This window comes from Macaca nemestrina, chromosome X, assembly GCF_043159975.1.
Source record: "Macaca nemestrina isolate mMacNem1 chromosome X, mMacNem.hap1, whole genome shotgun sequence".
Lineage (NCBI taxonomy): Eukaryota > Metazoa > Chordata > Mammalia > Primates > Cercopithecidae > Macaca > Macaca nemestrina.
Genome location: NC_092145.1, coordinates 49,497,541 through 49,513,773, shown reverse-complemented (window position 1 = coordinate 49,513,773; position 16,233 = coordinate 49,497,541). Strand labels below are relative to the sequence as shown.

General features: G+C 36.2%; 1 protein-coding gene across 4 annotated transcripts in view; it reads left to right on the top strand.

The window, feature by feature from the left end:
* LOC105499702 (Nik related kinase) overlaps positions 1-16,233 on the top strand; it is a 141,714-nt gene that overhangs the window by 57,659 nt on the left and 67,822 nt on the right. For all 4 annotated transcript variants that reach the window (XM_011772473.3, XM_011772472.2, XM_011772471.2 and 1 more), the window contains exons 3-5: positions 6,337-6,393; positions 8,165-8,236; positions 14,601-14,726. In XM_011772473.3, coding sequence (XP_011770775.2) covers positions 6,337-6,393; positions 8,165-8,236; positions 14,601-14,726 — 255 coding nt within the window. The remainder of the gene's footprint in view (positions 1-6,336; positions 6,394-8,164; positions 8,237-14,600; positions 14,727-16,233) is intronic.

Genomic DNA, 16,233 nt, shown 5'->3' with positions numbered 1-16,233 from the left:
CAAAAACAGGTGCCCTCTTGCATTCTCTCCTTTTCATCTGTCTTCTCTCTGTGACATTTCCCCCTTTTTCCTTTCCTCCCTTCTTTAGTGTCTGTGCCTTCCTGCTCAGCATTACCTCATAGCCTTTGTTCATAATGTCCCACCCACTGGGCCCAACCTCTGCTTCTGAATCTGTTCAAATGCTATGCCATCTTCAGGGTCCATTTGACATTTTACCTCTTCTGTGAAGTGTTCCTAGTTACTCTATTCATCATTCACTTAACTAGTACTCATCAAAAGGGCCCTGTGTACCAGCTATGATGCTAGGCACTAGAGATATCAAGATAAAATAAATATATTACTAGACTTTAAGGACTTTTATGTTTCACCTGATTTTATTAATAGAGTGACTAAATCCTTGATACAGTGATGTGCTTGATAACTAGGCTTTAATGCCCTATTGGGTTTTTTTTTCTGTCATTTTCTGTATTTAATACATTTGCCCACATATCTTACTCAATATTGTCAGTGTGGTCCAGATTTGAGAAGACTGAGCTCCACCTAGGGTCATCACCTGGTCTCTGCTCTACCCCTACCCTTCTCTCTCATCTCTCCCCACACTCCTACATCTATCTCCTAGTTCTGCTGACAGAAATCATAGTGAGTAACTGGAAGAACCACTTACCTCTATCCAAACATGCCCAAAGGCAGACAACAGATCTATAAAACAAAAGTGGAAATCTTTAAATGCTGTGTGCCCAAAGGAAGTAGGGACTAAAGACTATGGTAGACTTGTTGATCAGTTGGAAGTCAGCAAATTTAAGTCTCAGGTGACCAGGACACTGACAATTCATAACTCTTCTTTACAATCATTGGGTAACCTGTATTTGATTCTGTGTCCCCAGTGTAAAAATTGACCTTGCTTCCTTACTTTTGAGATACAAATAAATTTGGGGAATTTGGTGTTGCATGAATACTAGTGCAAGTCCTTTTGTAAACTAGAAATTTTTTATGACTGTTCTTTTATTTGTTTTGTTATATTTAACAAGATTTTCCTGCATTAGTTTTTGTTAAAAGCAGGCACATATACCTTTTAACAATGTCCTGTATGTGAGCAGTATCTTAAATTCAGGGACATGCAACATTTTCTGTTCATAGGACAGATTTAAAATGCTAATATTAATTTTAGAGCCATGAAGAGCAACAGCACCATAATAAACTATGTTTTTCCTGGGGGAAGTGGACTAAATGATGCTGCTTATTTGATTATCTCAATTAATTAATTAAGAACACAAATTCTTGCCAAATTGAAATCAACACATTAAGGGATATGTATTCTCTCCTGGATAGTTTGAAATGATACTGCAAAAAGAATATACGTTCATCTTAATTACTATACTTTGGAATGCAACCCCAGAAAACAGATTTAGTTGTGTCAGCATAAATTAATCAGGGAAGTTTTTTAGGACTTTATTTAAGTCCTTCACATGGTAGCATATATTTTTTCTCTAGAACTGTTTAAACATACTGTATTTGAGATCCAATAATTTATGTTAATAACTAGTCTTTGCATTTGGTTCTATTCTCTAATTGTTTCAGGTGTATACATCTTAAAAACTATAAATTTCTCCAATAAACTGTGAATAGAACAGTTTATCTTTCCAACTCTCCATCCTCTTCCCCTTTTTAAAACTTCCTTCACTTTTTGAAATTCCCTGCTCACTCACAGTTTCCCTGCTCTCCATTCCAGGAACCTGCTTCTTTCAATATGGCCGAAGAACAACCCCTTCTGGAACTCCTCAGGCTCCAGCCTTTTCTTTACTCCACCTTCTCATTCCATCAGTACTTAACTGTTCATTGCCACTGTTGTAGTTGCATCATCTGATAGTCTAACTCATGCTAAAATGTTAATGACAAATTAATGTGTCCTTCTCTGAGCTAATATTGAGTTTCATTATCTTAATAACATGGAGGACAGGACTTAATAAATAATTTTTATACCTTGTTGTAGATTGTGTAGTGCCAGGGAAGTATTTTGAATAGTTGACCTATTGCCCCCCAAATCATAACATAGTAGCTTTATTAATAACTAAACTTGAATGCGTGGAATGAGTTTGACAACAAGATAAAGAGTTTCCTTAAGTGAAGATGATAGACTTCTTGATTTCAAATGCCAATAGACTTGAATCTAGAGTCAGGAATGACTACAAAGTATTGCTACTACCTATTGTCTTCTGTTCCTCAAATATGAAAGAGTCTATGAACTTATACAAACTGTATTAGCAGCAGTTGCTTTTATGATAGGAATGAGAGCTAAGAGAATTTTTTTCTCCTAGCTCTGCGATGCTTGAAAATTATTTAAAAATAAAGAAATCCTGTCATTTGTGACAACATGGATGAACCTGGAGGACATTATGTTAAGTGAAATAAGACAGACATAGAAAGACAAATAATGGATGATTTCACTTATATTTGGATTCTAAAAAGTTGAATTCATAGAAGCAGAGAGTATAATAGTGGTTACCAGAGGCTGGTGACGGTGGGGGAAAGGGGATTGGGGACATATTGGTCAAAAGACACAAAATTTCAGTTAGACTGAAGAATAAGTTCAAGAGATCTATCACACATCATGGTGATTATAGTTAATAACAATATATTGTTATAAATATATTTACTAAAAGAGTAAATTTTAAGTGTTTTCGCCACAGAAAAATGATAAGCATGTGGCGTAATGCATATGTTAATTAGCTCAATTTAGCCATTCCACAATGTATTCATATATCAAACCATCTTGTTATAAACCATAAATATATACAATTTTTATTTAGCAATTAAAAATGTAAAGGTCATTCTTTGTACTCAGACTCTAGTTAATGAAGCATTATTAATCTTGTGGAGCTGTATGATACTCCAGATATTACTGATAGGAAAAACAGCCCCAAAATCCACATTTATAATTTACTGCTGTCCTTGTAGTAAATAATATTCACTGAGGTAAAGGGCAATTGTGAGAAAGGGCAATTGTGAGAATAAACACCCAATCTGGAATCTAAAACTAAATTCCTTTCTTTTTTTTTTTTTTTTTTTGAGACGGAGTCTCGCTCTGTGGCCCAGGCTGGAGTGCAGTGGCCAGATCTCAGCTCACTGCAAGCTCCGCCTCCCGGGTTCACGCCATTCTCCTGCCTCAGCCTCCCGAGCAGCTGGAACTACAGGCGCCCGCCACCTCGCCCGCCTAGTTTTTTTTTTTTTTTTTTTTTTGTATTTTTTAGTAGAGACGGGGTTTCACTGGGTTAGCCAGGATGGTCTCGATCTCCTGACCTCGTGATCCGCCCGTCTCGGCCTCCCAAAGTGCGGGGATTACAGGCTTGAGCCACCGCACCCGGCTACTAAATTTCTTTCTTAGTGTTCTTTTGTGTGTTTAACACAAATGTTGTTTTAACGTAATTTGACATAAAAGTCACATTCTAACTGAAAAAGAGCACATCCTAAAAACTGGATTTTTTAGGGAGACAATCTGTTTATGACAAGTCCTTCAGCTAAGATCGCAAAACAGCTTAGTAAGAAAACTGGAAAGTCAGAATAAATTTTGTAATTTAGTTAAGAGTATTATACCAATATTAATTTCTTCATTTTGACAATTGTACCATGGCCATGTAAGATGTTAACATTATAAGAAACTGGGGAAAAGATATACAGGAACCCCCTGTGCAATCTTTGAAACTACTCTATAAGTCTAAAATTATTTCAAAATACAATGTTTGAAGAGTCAAGATACAGGGGGAACTCTCTGAAATGCTATCTTAACAGTAGCAAATTTCTATGATCTATTGTCTGTATATGCCAGACTTCTATAGAGACTTATATAGTGATTTGGCATATTAACTGAGTACATGGTTCCAAGACCTGGAGTTTCATTCCTCTGTAGGTTCAGTGAGCATATTTTTCAAACCCAATATTAGGATACATTGTCTGACGAAATAACTTCATTCAATTTTCAAGGGTGAATAAATCACAGATAATGAGGGTAGAAACAAGCTGATTTTTTTTTCTGCTTTATGGCAATGGCTGGAATCTTTCAATGACATTCAATTGTCTCACTAATGTGTTATAATCTATAGATTTTAGACTTCAAAAATTTTGTATTTTACTGATCATCAGTTACATAAAATAATGTATGGCTAATATTTTTGATAACTTGATAAATATTTTGTATTGCACAAAATAATAGTTGGCTCATAAATAATCTCTTAGAATCAAGGAAGGAAACATCGTAACTTTTTAAAGGGATGCCTGCGAATCAATTTCCAACATGTTGTATTTGTGCATACAGATGTGGAAAAAATTTTACTAAGAAGTGTTTGTGTGAATAATTATGAAAACAATGCTTCCTAAGTTATAAGGACTGAATAAATAAAAATATTAATATATAATTCCTCCCAGAGATGTAAAAAAATCTGAAGGGTACCCAACATACTCAGTAATTTTTATAAACTCGGTTAAAGTTCAGGTGTCATTACAATCCTACAAAAAAGAACTGTTTAAAACTGTTTTATTATAACTGTCCATCAAAAGTAATCTGACTCCATCCAAACAGGCTGCCCCAATTAAGACAAGTGACAGAAGATAACACAAGCTCATGTTCTTTTGAAAAATTTAAAAGAAGCTAAGGAGGTTGCAAAAATAATGCGTTTTGTCTGATAAAAGAGAAGATTGTTCCTAGAACCTGATAGTATTACTTCATGGATTGAGCCTCACAAACTCTGCCTCATTTCCACTTCCCATGTAAATCTGATTTTTGCCTTTGCATTTGCTTCCTAAGACTTTAGGTTAAACAGACAGGTCTTGATCTTGGGTTCTTACTTTTCCCTGATCAATCAATAACCTGTAACTTTTTCCTTTCCTTTAAAAATTCTAGTCTTCTGTGGCTGGCATGCTCCACCCTAAACTGCTCACCCAATTCTGGACATTTCCTTGTACCTTGATTACTAGTCTCTGAACCCTATTCCAAGTCAAACACATAACCTTGCTCAGTTTCCATCTTTCCTGCCTTGTGTACTAAATTCTTCGGTCAGCTGTAAAAAATTGCTACAAACTGGGTAGCTTAAAACAAATGAAATGTATTCCCTCACAATTTTGGACATAAGAATTCTGAGTTGAGGTGTCTGTTGGGCCATTCTCTCTCTGAAGTCTCTAGGGAGGAACTGTTCCTTGCCTCTTCCTGGGTTCTGGTGTTATCAACAATCCTTGACATTTCTTGGCTTGTAGTTATATCGCTGCAATTTCTTCTTATCTTTTACGTGACTATCACCCCTTTGTGTATCCCTGTGTCTCTGTGTTCAAATCTCCCTTCCTTTCCTCTTATAAAGAAACTGGACATTGACCAAACAAATCCATATGACCTCATCATAGTTTGATTACATCTGCAAAGACCCTGTTTCCAAATAAGGTCACATTTTGAGGTTCCAGGTGAACCTCAATTTTCGAGGGGACACTGTTCAACCCAGTACAGCTCCCAAATCAAACCTTCTGCTGAGAAATATCAGATAAGACATTCTATTTATTACTCAAACTATGACTACAGTTTGGAATATGTCTAGAAGGTACCAGCCACAAAATAGGAGATCTGATTCCAAACCTATATGTTCACCTTTAAAAATCACAAATCTGTAGCTTATACTTTCATTTAGGATAAGATTAAGCTCTTATAACTCATCATCTTTTCAGTAAGATAATTTTCTATAACTTATTCCTTTTATAAATATTTTTGGTTCACATGATTCAGGACATATGAAACAGTTTAGAGGCTGTTGAATTAATTATGAATCACTCTCACTAGTGATCATTATGGAGATAATATATGGCTAATATTTTTGCTAACATGATAAATATTTTGTGTTTGAAGAAGAGTCCAATGAAAAGATGTCTGCATAGTATCACATAATCAATTGAAAAAATGTTTAGTAGAACAACTCCCCATCTTCAATAGGAAATTTTCACTTAAATAAAAATTTTCATTTAGATTAAATGCTTTGATGCCATGCAAACGTAGATTAAAGACACTAAGTAAGCAATAACTTTAAATAGGCAATTATGTCCACTAGTTACTACAGACATAAACAGCCAAACTTTTCCATAACCTTTCTTGAGTGTTTTGAGTGGAGTGGTGATTTCTTTAAAATGTTGATAATTTAATATTTCTGTTTTCTATATAATACTATATATTTCATCTGTATATATTTTATATTTCATAACATACAATGTATTTGAGACTAATTTTAATATTCTCTACTTTGATTGCTTCTTGATAGCTGGATTACCTAGCCAGCATTTGATGTTTGTCATTGTCCTGTATTTCAGGGACTTCATGAGAAGACTGGTGTGTTTACAGCTGTTAAAGTGATGAACGCTCGTAAGGTAATATTATAATTTACCTGTATTATCTTCCCTTAGTGGACTGTGTTCTTGGGATAAACAACTCAGAGAATATTGTATTTGTTTTTAAATCATGATTTTATGTAATAATTATTACATTCATCTGGATTTATTATAGTTATTTAATATTACTTTTATTCATTAGTGTATTACATCTATTGCTTTATTATATATCCACATAAAACAATGCTTCTTTCATAGCAGAAGTTCCACATATTTTGGTATTCTATAACAATGAGGAAACATCTGTACTCCTCTCTGTTTCTAGTTGATTATTTGTTTCCAGGGATAGCAAAGAAAAGATTGCTTCTAATACTGGGTTAATCCTGCTGTGTTCCATCATGTTATTTTCCCTCTCCAATGATTTCCTCTGATAATAGAGGCCATTAGATTCTCAATGACAGGTAGAAGGAAGAGACTTATCAGAGATGCACATTTTTCATGTATTTTCTGACAGATGAGCAAAAGAAACAGTTTAATTGGCACTGTTCCTGGTAACATTCATAAAGTTATGTCACGGTTCATAACATATTGGCATAGAATTTGCTAGCACTGATTTCTGTTCTTTTTCTTTAACATGAGTGCCACACTTTCTTAGGGTAATATTATCATAAACATAGCAAAGGTCAAAAAAAATTTTACTTTACTATACCCTAAAGGGAAGTTTATGTTTGAAAAGCTATATACATTCACTGAACTGTTGTCAAGGCCGTAAACTGTGCTTTTTCCAATTTGTGCAGGAAAAGTGAGTTTCAGCAACTCACTGTGTGCTTCCATGGCACATGTATACCTATGTAACACATCTGCATGTTCTGCACATGTATCCCAGAACTTAAAGTATAATAATAATAATAAAAGAAATGATAGCTGAATTTTCAAAAAAAAAAAAAAAGTTTTGTGCTTTATTTTTGCCAGTAAATGTCAAATGTTGCAAACCAATGTGAATTTCGAGGGATTTTGAGGTTTTGTAGATTTATTTTGCCCTACAATCCATGGCTTCCAAATAATCCAACTTCTACTTTTTGAGTGAGACTCTCTAAAACACTTATTTTCTTGTTTTAACTTAAGATACCTTGACATACATTTAACCTACATTTCAGATACTCTGACTTTTTTTTTTTTTTTTTTTTTTTTTTGAGACGGAGTCTTGCTCTGTCACCCAGGCTGGAGTGCAGTGGCCGGATCTCAGCTCACTGCAAGCTCCGCCTCCCGGGTTTACGCCGTTCTCCTGCCTCAGCCTCCCGAGTAGCTGGGACTACAGGCGCCCGCCACCTCGCCCGGCTAGTTTTTTTGTATTTTTTAGTAGAGACGGGGTTTCACCGTGTTAGCCGGGATCGTCTCTCGATCTCCTGGCCTCGTGATCCGCCCGTCTCGGCCTCCCAAAGTGCTGGGATTACAGGCTTGAGCCACCGCGCCCGGCCTCTGACTTTTAAAATATTTAAAAATCGTGTTCAACCCATGGATGTTTAGTGTCAATTAACTGGTTTTGTAAGGAGGAAAAAGCACTTTACTAATACCAGATTATAATTTTTCCCATTATTACAGCAGTTAAATCTACTACCATGAATTTGTTGCCAAATTTCTGCTTGTCATAAAAATTTGGCTTTTTAAATTAAAACTATTGGTGAAAACTGAGAGAGGAATAATGTTATCTTACTCTTCCATTGAGTGCCAACGGAACTTAAAGTACTTAAGCATAAATCATTTTTAGAGTGTACCAGTACATCTAATAACATTTTATTCTTGGTTACAGACCCCTTTACCTGAAATAGGAAGGCGAGTGAGAGTGAATAAATATCAAAAATCTGTTGGGTGGAGATACAGCGTGAGTACTAAAAGTTCTCGTTAATACCCAAGTAGTCTTTCCTTTCATTTTCAGCTTTTAACTTATCCCTTTGCATTGTGTCATTATCTCTAGAAGACCGCTACTAAAAGTGTTCTTGCTTGAAAATGATAACATATTTTTATCTTTTAATATATTCACGTAGATTAAATCATCATATATAAGCACTAGTATATATCAGAGAGTAGGAGATAGGAGAAAAGGTCCCTTGAATAGGAATGCATTGACTGTCAGTGAGGAATTACGTAAATTTACAGAGCATAGAGCCCTCTGGATGAATAGCAACAAAAAAGGAGGTGATGGGATCTACAGCAAATTTTGCCTAAAACTGGCCTTGGAAAGGTCCTTTTCACATGTTATCATGACATTCTGGACTGAATTGCTTTTCCTCCATTATGATTCTAACAAACATTACCATTGTGTTTGAACCAAATGAGGAATGCCCCCTGCCCCGCTTTTTTGTAAGAGCAATAGCAGGCAGAAAACAAACCGACCACTCAGCCTCAAAGTCTTCAGACATTTGGTACCATATTGAACACATGAAAGAATATGAGCATGTTTTCTACGTACAGCTTTTTGACTTCCCTTCAGAGCAGTTTGTCTGATACCAACAATTCTCTGGCTCCAGAATAAAACCAACCAAAGATAATTTCTCTTTTTCAGTAGATATCGGTGCTCTATAAAATATTGTATGGGCCCAAAAGTTGAATTTTTGCTCTTGTCAATATAATGAATTGATATATTTTTTCCTACTTTTCTCTCCTGCAGTCAGCTATACATGGGACTCAAATATTTCTAGCATGTTGTGACTTAGTAAAAATGTTCTCAGGCACATTAAAAATAACCCTTTTCATTAACAGAATCACATTCAGAAACTTTCTAGTTATATTAGAAAGGTATTGCTAAACAACCTCATGACTCATCTATTAAGTACTAGGCTCCTGTTGTGTCTGTAACTCATGTTTGGAGACTAAGCATATCCAAAGGACCAGATAAAACAGATAGTATCATGCTTTTGTAGCTTAGGAAGCCGCTAAAGGTAAGGTATGGGAAATATGATTATTTTATTAATTTTGGTTTCATCAAACATTTGTGCTAATAAAACTTTTTTAAAGACCTGTCCCAAACCCTCTCTGGCACACTTTCCTTAGAGAAAAGGATTTTGATTCTAGAATTGGATGAAATTACAAAGGAAGTTCTGGCATCCTTGAACTGCCTCTTCTTGACAAAACACAGGGTATTCAGGCCAGTCTGTGATCAACTGGCCCTAAGCCAGGAAATGCTGTAGCATCATATTACTGGAAGATGTGTGAGAGGTTTAAATTACCCACTTGGCCTGATGGATATAATGTACTTATGTGTTTCTCACAAGCTCAGCTTCCTGTTAATTCAGAGTGGCAAACACACTAATGCTTTCCAAACATATCTGATCTTCATTTATTTGTTTTGGGGGAGTTTACATTTATGTGGGAAACCCACTCTTAAAAGGTTTTTCTAGTCGGGGACTTTGAATTATCTGATTATGTATTTTAGTAAGAAAAAATAACTGCTAGCTAATCATCCAGTTAGCATCTCTAAATCATCTTGAATCCTTTGGGATAAAACGTATGTGACTTGCACACACATCTCTTAGATGCCAGGAGTTTATGGAAATAGCAATAATATGTAAGTCCAGAAACATGAGTTCGAATCCCAAGTCTACCACTAAACAGCCAAAAACTACTTGGGAAAGTGGTTTACCTCTCTATGCCTCAGGTTCCTCATAGAAAAAGAGATCACAAATGCAACTACATAGCTGCCCAGAGCCCAGCACATCTCTTGTTCTTTCCAGGACACATAAGCTTTCTAACTCAGAAAGAAAAGGAATCTCCTTAACATCAAGCTACCAAACGGGTGAAAGGATTCAGTCTTGCCCCTGCTTCTCTTTCACTTGTTCTTTGCATTCTTAACCTACTACTATCCTCTCATTTCTATTTATTGGACTACTTATGAGTTCATATTCCTCTCAGCAGAACCTTGGCAACTTAATTGAAACTGAGAGTGCATATGCACAGATAGAATAGCTAGTCCCTGTAGTTTGCTAGTCTTATGCGGTGTCAGGTATTGTTACCATTTCAAAGGAGGGCCACATCACAGGGGAAGTAGAAAGTTTAAGGATCTTACATGACAAGAATGAAAGCCACAGGATTTTTACCTTTTTAGAAAACAGGTTAAGATAATTTGAAGGGAACTTATTTACTGAACTTTGCTGGAAGGCTGGGCTGAGACTCTAGCCTGAGCTTTCATGCAATTCTCATACCACAAAGTTGTCATGACTTTATTACACAAATAAACAGAAAGAGGGAACCTGTCACTGAGATTTTCAGCTGCACATATTAGGACCTACCCCTTTCCCCCATAAGACAAATAGTTGTCTAGAGATGTATTTTCCAGTAGTTGAATGTTTATAAGTAAATCCAGTGGGAAATCCTTGGGAAATACTAAATATTGTTCTGCAACTGGCAGCCATTTTCTCTGACATTGCAAGCTTTTTTTTTTTTTTTTTTTACAAGATATAAATTTAGGAAAGATAATTTATAAGTAGAAGTTAAATCAACTTAGAGACACTACAGAGCCTAGTGCACTGCTTTATGTTTATGTCATAAGTATTTTTAAAGCCTAGCCACATTATACTTAAATATAGAAAATAGTTGCCTATTTTTCCTGCTGGGTCTTAGAGAATTAGCTAAGAGGGGAGGTATTAACTGAGTAGATATGTTTAGCTACCAATTCATTTCAGCTGAGAGACTTATTTCTCTGTATTTCAAAGTCATTAAGTCAGGATAGTTTGAGGGAAATGCTGGCGAGAACGAAAGATAATTGGTGGTTAATTCCTTAATTATTTTCCATGTCAATTGTCCCTTTCCTAGGTCATTGCTCAAAAGAGTTAAAGGTATCTTTTTTTCACTGGATTTCAGAACAGGAAATCTTTAATTCAAAAGTTTTTTGTTTTTTGTTTGTTTGTTTGTGTTGTTTTGAGACAAAGTCTCACTCTGTTGCCCAGGCTAGTGTGCAGTGGCACAATCTTGGCCTCTTGGGTTCACGTGGTTCTCCTGCCTCAGCCTCCTGAGTGGCTGGGATTATAGGCATCTACCATCATGCTTGGCCGATTTTTGTATTTTTAGTAGAGATGGAGTTTCACCACGTTGGCCAGGCTGGTCTCAAACTCCTGACCTCAAGGGATCCACCTGCCTCAGCCTCCCAAAGTGCTGGAATTACAGGTGTGAGCCACCACACCAGGTCAAAAGTCTTCTTTTCTTTACACTCTACAAATATATTTCACTTTTGACAATAAGAATATTTCTTAATAATTTTTATAAATTGAACTATTATAGATGAAATAGGAGAGCTTTTTAATTTACAATCAAATAAAATTTAGAGCTACTATGAATTCAAAGGAGGCCAGTGAGGAATCCATTTTTCAAGTGCAGAATCACTTTCTGAGTCATCTCACCTCACCTTCAACTTTTTATGCACTATTTTATATTCAACATTGGTTGCGTCATTCACGTATGTGAATCTTATTTTCCTGATGTGTAATTTCCTTTAAGTTAGGATCGTAACACCTAAATGCACAAGCCAATTATATTTTCATTGAAATTTTTAACAATTTAAGTTGCCTTTTTGTAAGTTAACATTTTAAGTTATTTTTCTCAAGTGTATTGCATCTGTATACACAAAAGTGTAATTATTTTCAAATTATTAAGAAACAAAGAGCTTTTTCTAGATTGGCTGAGAAATAAGAGTTACAGAAGGAATATCAAAACCACTTGGTTATCATGGTACAAGCAGACATCACTGAAACTTAGAGAGAATTGCTTTCCATTTCACTCCACTATAATTAATATGCTGAGAATGAAGGAGGCTGATGTTTGTAGATTAGGGTAAACAGTGGAGGGAAGTATATAGTTCTGACAGAGCTCAGAGTAATTCAAAGAAGTCAAGTAACAATGATATTTTGTGATAATATATTGCATTTATAGAATTTTTTTCTAAAGATTTCAAAGAACTTTATCTATATTATCCCATTTGGTCCCGCTAACATTCCATGAAGATAGGTAATGGCTGCTATCTTCCATCATTCTTTTAAAATAAATTGAACTTTAGGAAGATTAAGTGAATTTCCTACTCTGGGCTATCAGTGCTAAACCTCAGTGTCCTAATGCCCAGGGTAGGTGTTCTTTTCTGACTGACATCACACTGTCTTCTGCTAGAGCTGTCTTGAAGCTATGTATTGTACCTCAGTGATCTCATCTAACCAGATGGCTCCAATTATCACTATATAGACGATTCTCAAAAACAATACTTCTAGACCTGACTTGTCCCCTGAGTGCCAGACCCATATATCCTTTCTGTGCAATCTTGTGCAGCCATAACAAGGACATGCATTTGTTTATTGATTTAGAAAGATGTGCTTTATATACTGATTAAAACATGAAAGTTGCAGAATATTAAAAATAATAAGAGCGTATTTGGATTTTTTAAATGCCACATATATATGTGTGCGTGTATGTGTGTGTATGTGTTGATCATATCATTATGCATTTATCTCTATCTTTCAAAGCTCTAGTTACTGCATTAGCATATACAAATGTCTGAAAGAATATACACTAAACTGTTAATATTGCTTGGGGAAAATGTTCAGTAGAGTAGACCCCTTACATATTTTATTAGTATATTTATCTATATTTGGTATACATGTACCATTGTTGTGATTAATAAAAATAAATTATCTTAAACATAGCTTTTAAACATAAAAATAAATAAATAAAGTGTGAAAAAATAATAAAATTTTTTAAAAGGTCAGCACAGAACAAACTAATACCTTTAAAATGTAAAGGATTACCAAATAATCAAGATAGTATGGTACTGTCCATCCACATGCAAAATAATGAGGTTGGACTTTTACTTTATATAAAAATTAACTCAAAATGGATCAGAAACCTAAGTATAAGAGCTAAAACTATAAAATGCTTAGAAGAAAACAATAATAAAGCTTTGTGACCTGTGATTTGACAGTGGTTGCTTATATATGACACCAAAAGTACAAGCAAAACAACAACAAATTTATAAATCATGCTTCATTATAATAAAAACTTTTGTACTTCAAAGGTCACTATCAAGACAGTGCGAAAACAATCCACAGTATGAGAGAAAATATTCACAAGTTGTTTATCTGATAAGGCACTTGTATCTAGAATATATGAAGAGCTCTTACAATTCACTAATAAAATGACAACCCAGTTTTTTAAAGGACAAAGAATTTTGTGTTAGACATTTCTCAAAGAACATATACAATGGGCAATAGGTGCAGGAAAATATGCTCAACATCATTAGTCATCAGTGAATTGCAAATTAAAACCACAATGAGACACCACTTCATATCCACTAGAATGGTTATAATAATAAAACAGAAAATAACAAGTGTTGGTGATAGTATAGAGAAAGTGGAACCCCTTCATACATTGCTCTTGGTAATGCAAAATGGTAAAGCCAATGTGGGAGACAATCTGTCATTTCATCAAAACACTAAACATAGAGTTACTTGACATGACTGTTCATAGAAGAATTATTCATAATAGCTAAATGGTAGAAATAGCCCAAACATCCCTCAGTTGATGAATGGTAAACCAAAAGCAATGAAATATTGTTACATGCCACAATATGGATGAATTTTGAAAAGAGCTAGTCACAAAAGGCCATGTTATATTACTTCATTTATATAAAATGTCCAGAATTGATAAATCTATTTAGACATAAAGTAAATTAGTGATTGCTTAGAGTTTGTGTGTGTGTGTGTGTGTGTGTGTGTGTGTGGCTGAACTGGGGGATGATAACTGAAGGACATGGGATTTCCTTTTGGAGTGATAAAAATGTTCTAAAATTGATTGTGGTGATGATTGCACAACTCTATAAATATACTAAAAACGATTGCATTTTGCACTTCAAATGGGTGAATTTTATAGTATGTGAATTATATCTCAATAAAACTGTTGCAAAAGAAACAAAAATATAACGACTCCATTCAGTGAAAATTTTATACAGTAGCTGGTGCTGCTGGTCCTGGGACCACATCTTGAGAACCACTGAACTAAAAGATCTTCAGTTTACCCTTTTTATTCCCCCAGATTCCAAGTTAACCAGAAATCTTCATTCACTGACCATTTTAGTTGAGATTTTATTATAAATTGCTGTTGGATATAATTGGTTGCCGTAGGATTCTCCCTCATTGATCTACTGTACTTTGGGGACCCACAGTCATTGATTGCACAGCTTAGGAGCTTTGCTGTCTATTCTTATTCCATAGGATGAAGAAGAGGATCTCAGGACTGAACTCAACCTTCTGAGGAAGTACTCTTTCCACAAAAACATTGTGTCCTTCTATGGTGCATTTTTCAAGCTGAGTCCCCCTGGTCAGAGGCACCAACTTTGGGTATGTTTTTAATTACGCTGTTCTTATTCTATAAGAATAAGTTTTACCCAAGGATGTATGTTTTTATGAGTTGTCACTTTTGTGCATCTACAGGAAAACTTAGCACACAACTGTTAAAGTAGTATGGTGTATTAATCTGTTCTCACAATGCTATTAGATTGGTGCAAAAGTAATCGTGGTTTCTGCCATTAGACATACCCAAGACTGGGTAATTTATAAAGGAAAGAGATTTCATTGACTCATCCACATGGCTGAGGAGACCTCACAATCATGGCAGAAGGCAAAGGAGGAGCAGTCACATCTTGCATGGTGGCAGGCAAGAGACCTTGTTCAGGGAAATTCCCCATTATAAAGCCATCAGATCTCATGAACTTATTCACTGTCATGAGAACAGCATGCCCCCATGATTCAGTTACCTCCCACGATATATGGGAATTATGGGAGCTACAATTCAAGGTATTTGGGTGTGGACACAGAGCCGAACCATATCATTTCATCACTGGCCTCCCAAATCTCATCTCCTCAGTTTTCAGAAACAATCATGCCTTCCCAACAGTTCCCCAAAGTCTTAATTCATTTCAGCATTAACTCAAAAATCTACAGTCCAAATTCTCATCTGAGACAAGGCAAGTCCCTTCCATCTACAAGCGTGTAAAATCAAAATCAAGTTAGTTACCATAGATACAATGGGGGTATAGGCATTGGGTAAATATGCCTGCTCCAAATGGGAGAAATTGGCCAAAACGCAGGGGCTACAAACCCAATGCACATCCAAAATCCAGCAGAGCAGTCAAATCTTAAAGCTCCAAAATGATCTCCTTTGACTCCATATCTCACATCCAGGTCACACAGATGCAAGAGGTGGATTCCTATGGTCTTGGGCAGCTCCGCCTCTGTGGTTTTGCAGGGTACATCCTCCCTCCTGGCTGCTTTCACAGGTTGACATTGAGTATCTGTGGCTTTTCCAGGCACATGGTGCAAGCTGTTGGTGGATCTACCTTTCAGGGTTCTGGAGGACAGTGGCCCTCTTCTGACAGCTCCACCAGGCAGTGCCCCAGTGGTGACTCTGTGTGGGGGCTTCAACTCCACATTTCCCTTCTGCACTGCCCTAGCAGAGGTTCTTCACGAGGACCCGGCCACTGCAGCAAACTTCGGCCTGGACATTCAAGAGTTTCCATACATCTTCTGAAATCTAGGCAGAGGCTCCCAAACCTCAAGTCTTGATTTCTGTGCATCCGCAGGCTCAACACCATGTGGAAACTGCCAAGGCTTTGGGCTTGCACTCTCTGAAACAACAGCCCGAGCTGTACATTGGCCGCTTTTAGCCATAGCTGGAGTGGCTGGGACACAGGACACCAAGTCCCTAGGCTGCACACAGCAAGAGGACCCTGGGCCTGGCCCATAAAACCATTTATTTTTCCTCCTAGGCCTCTGGGCCTGTGATGGCAGGGGCTGCTGTGAAGATCTCTGACGTGCTCTAGAGACATTTCCCCATTGTCTTGGTGAT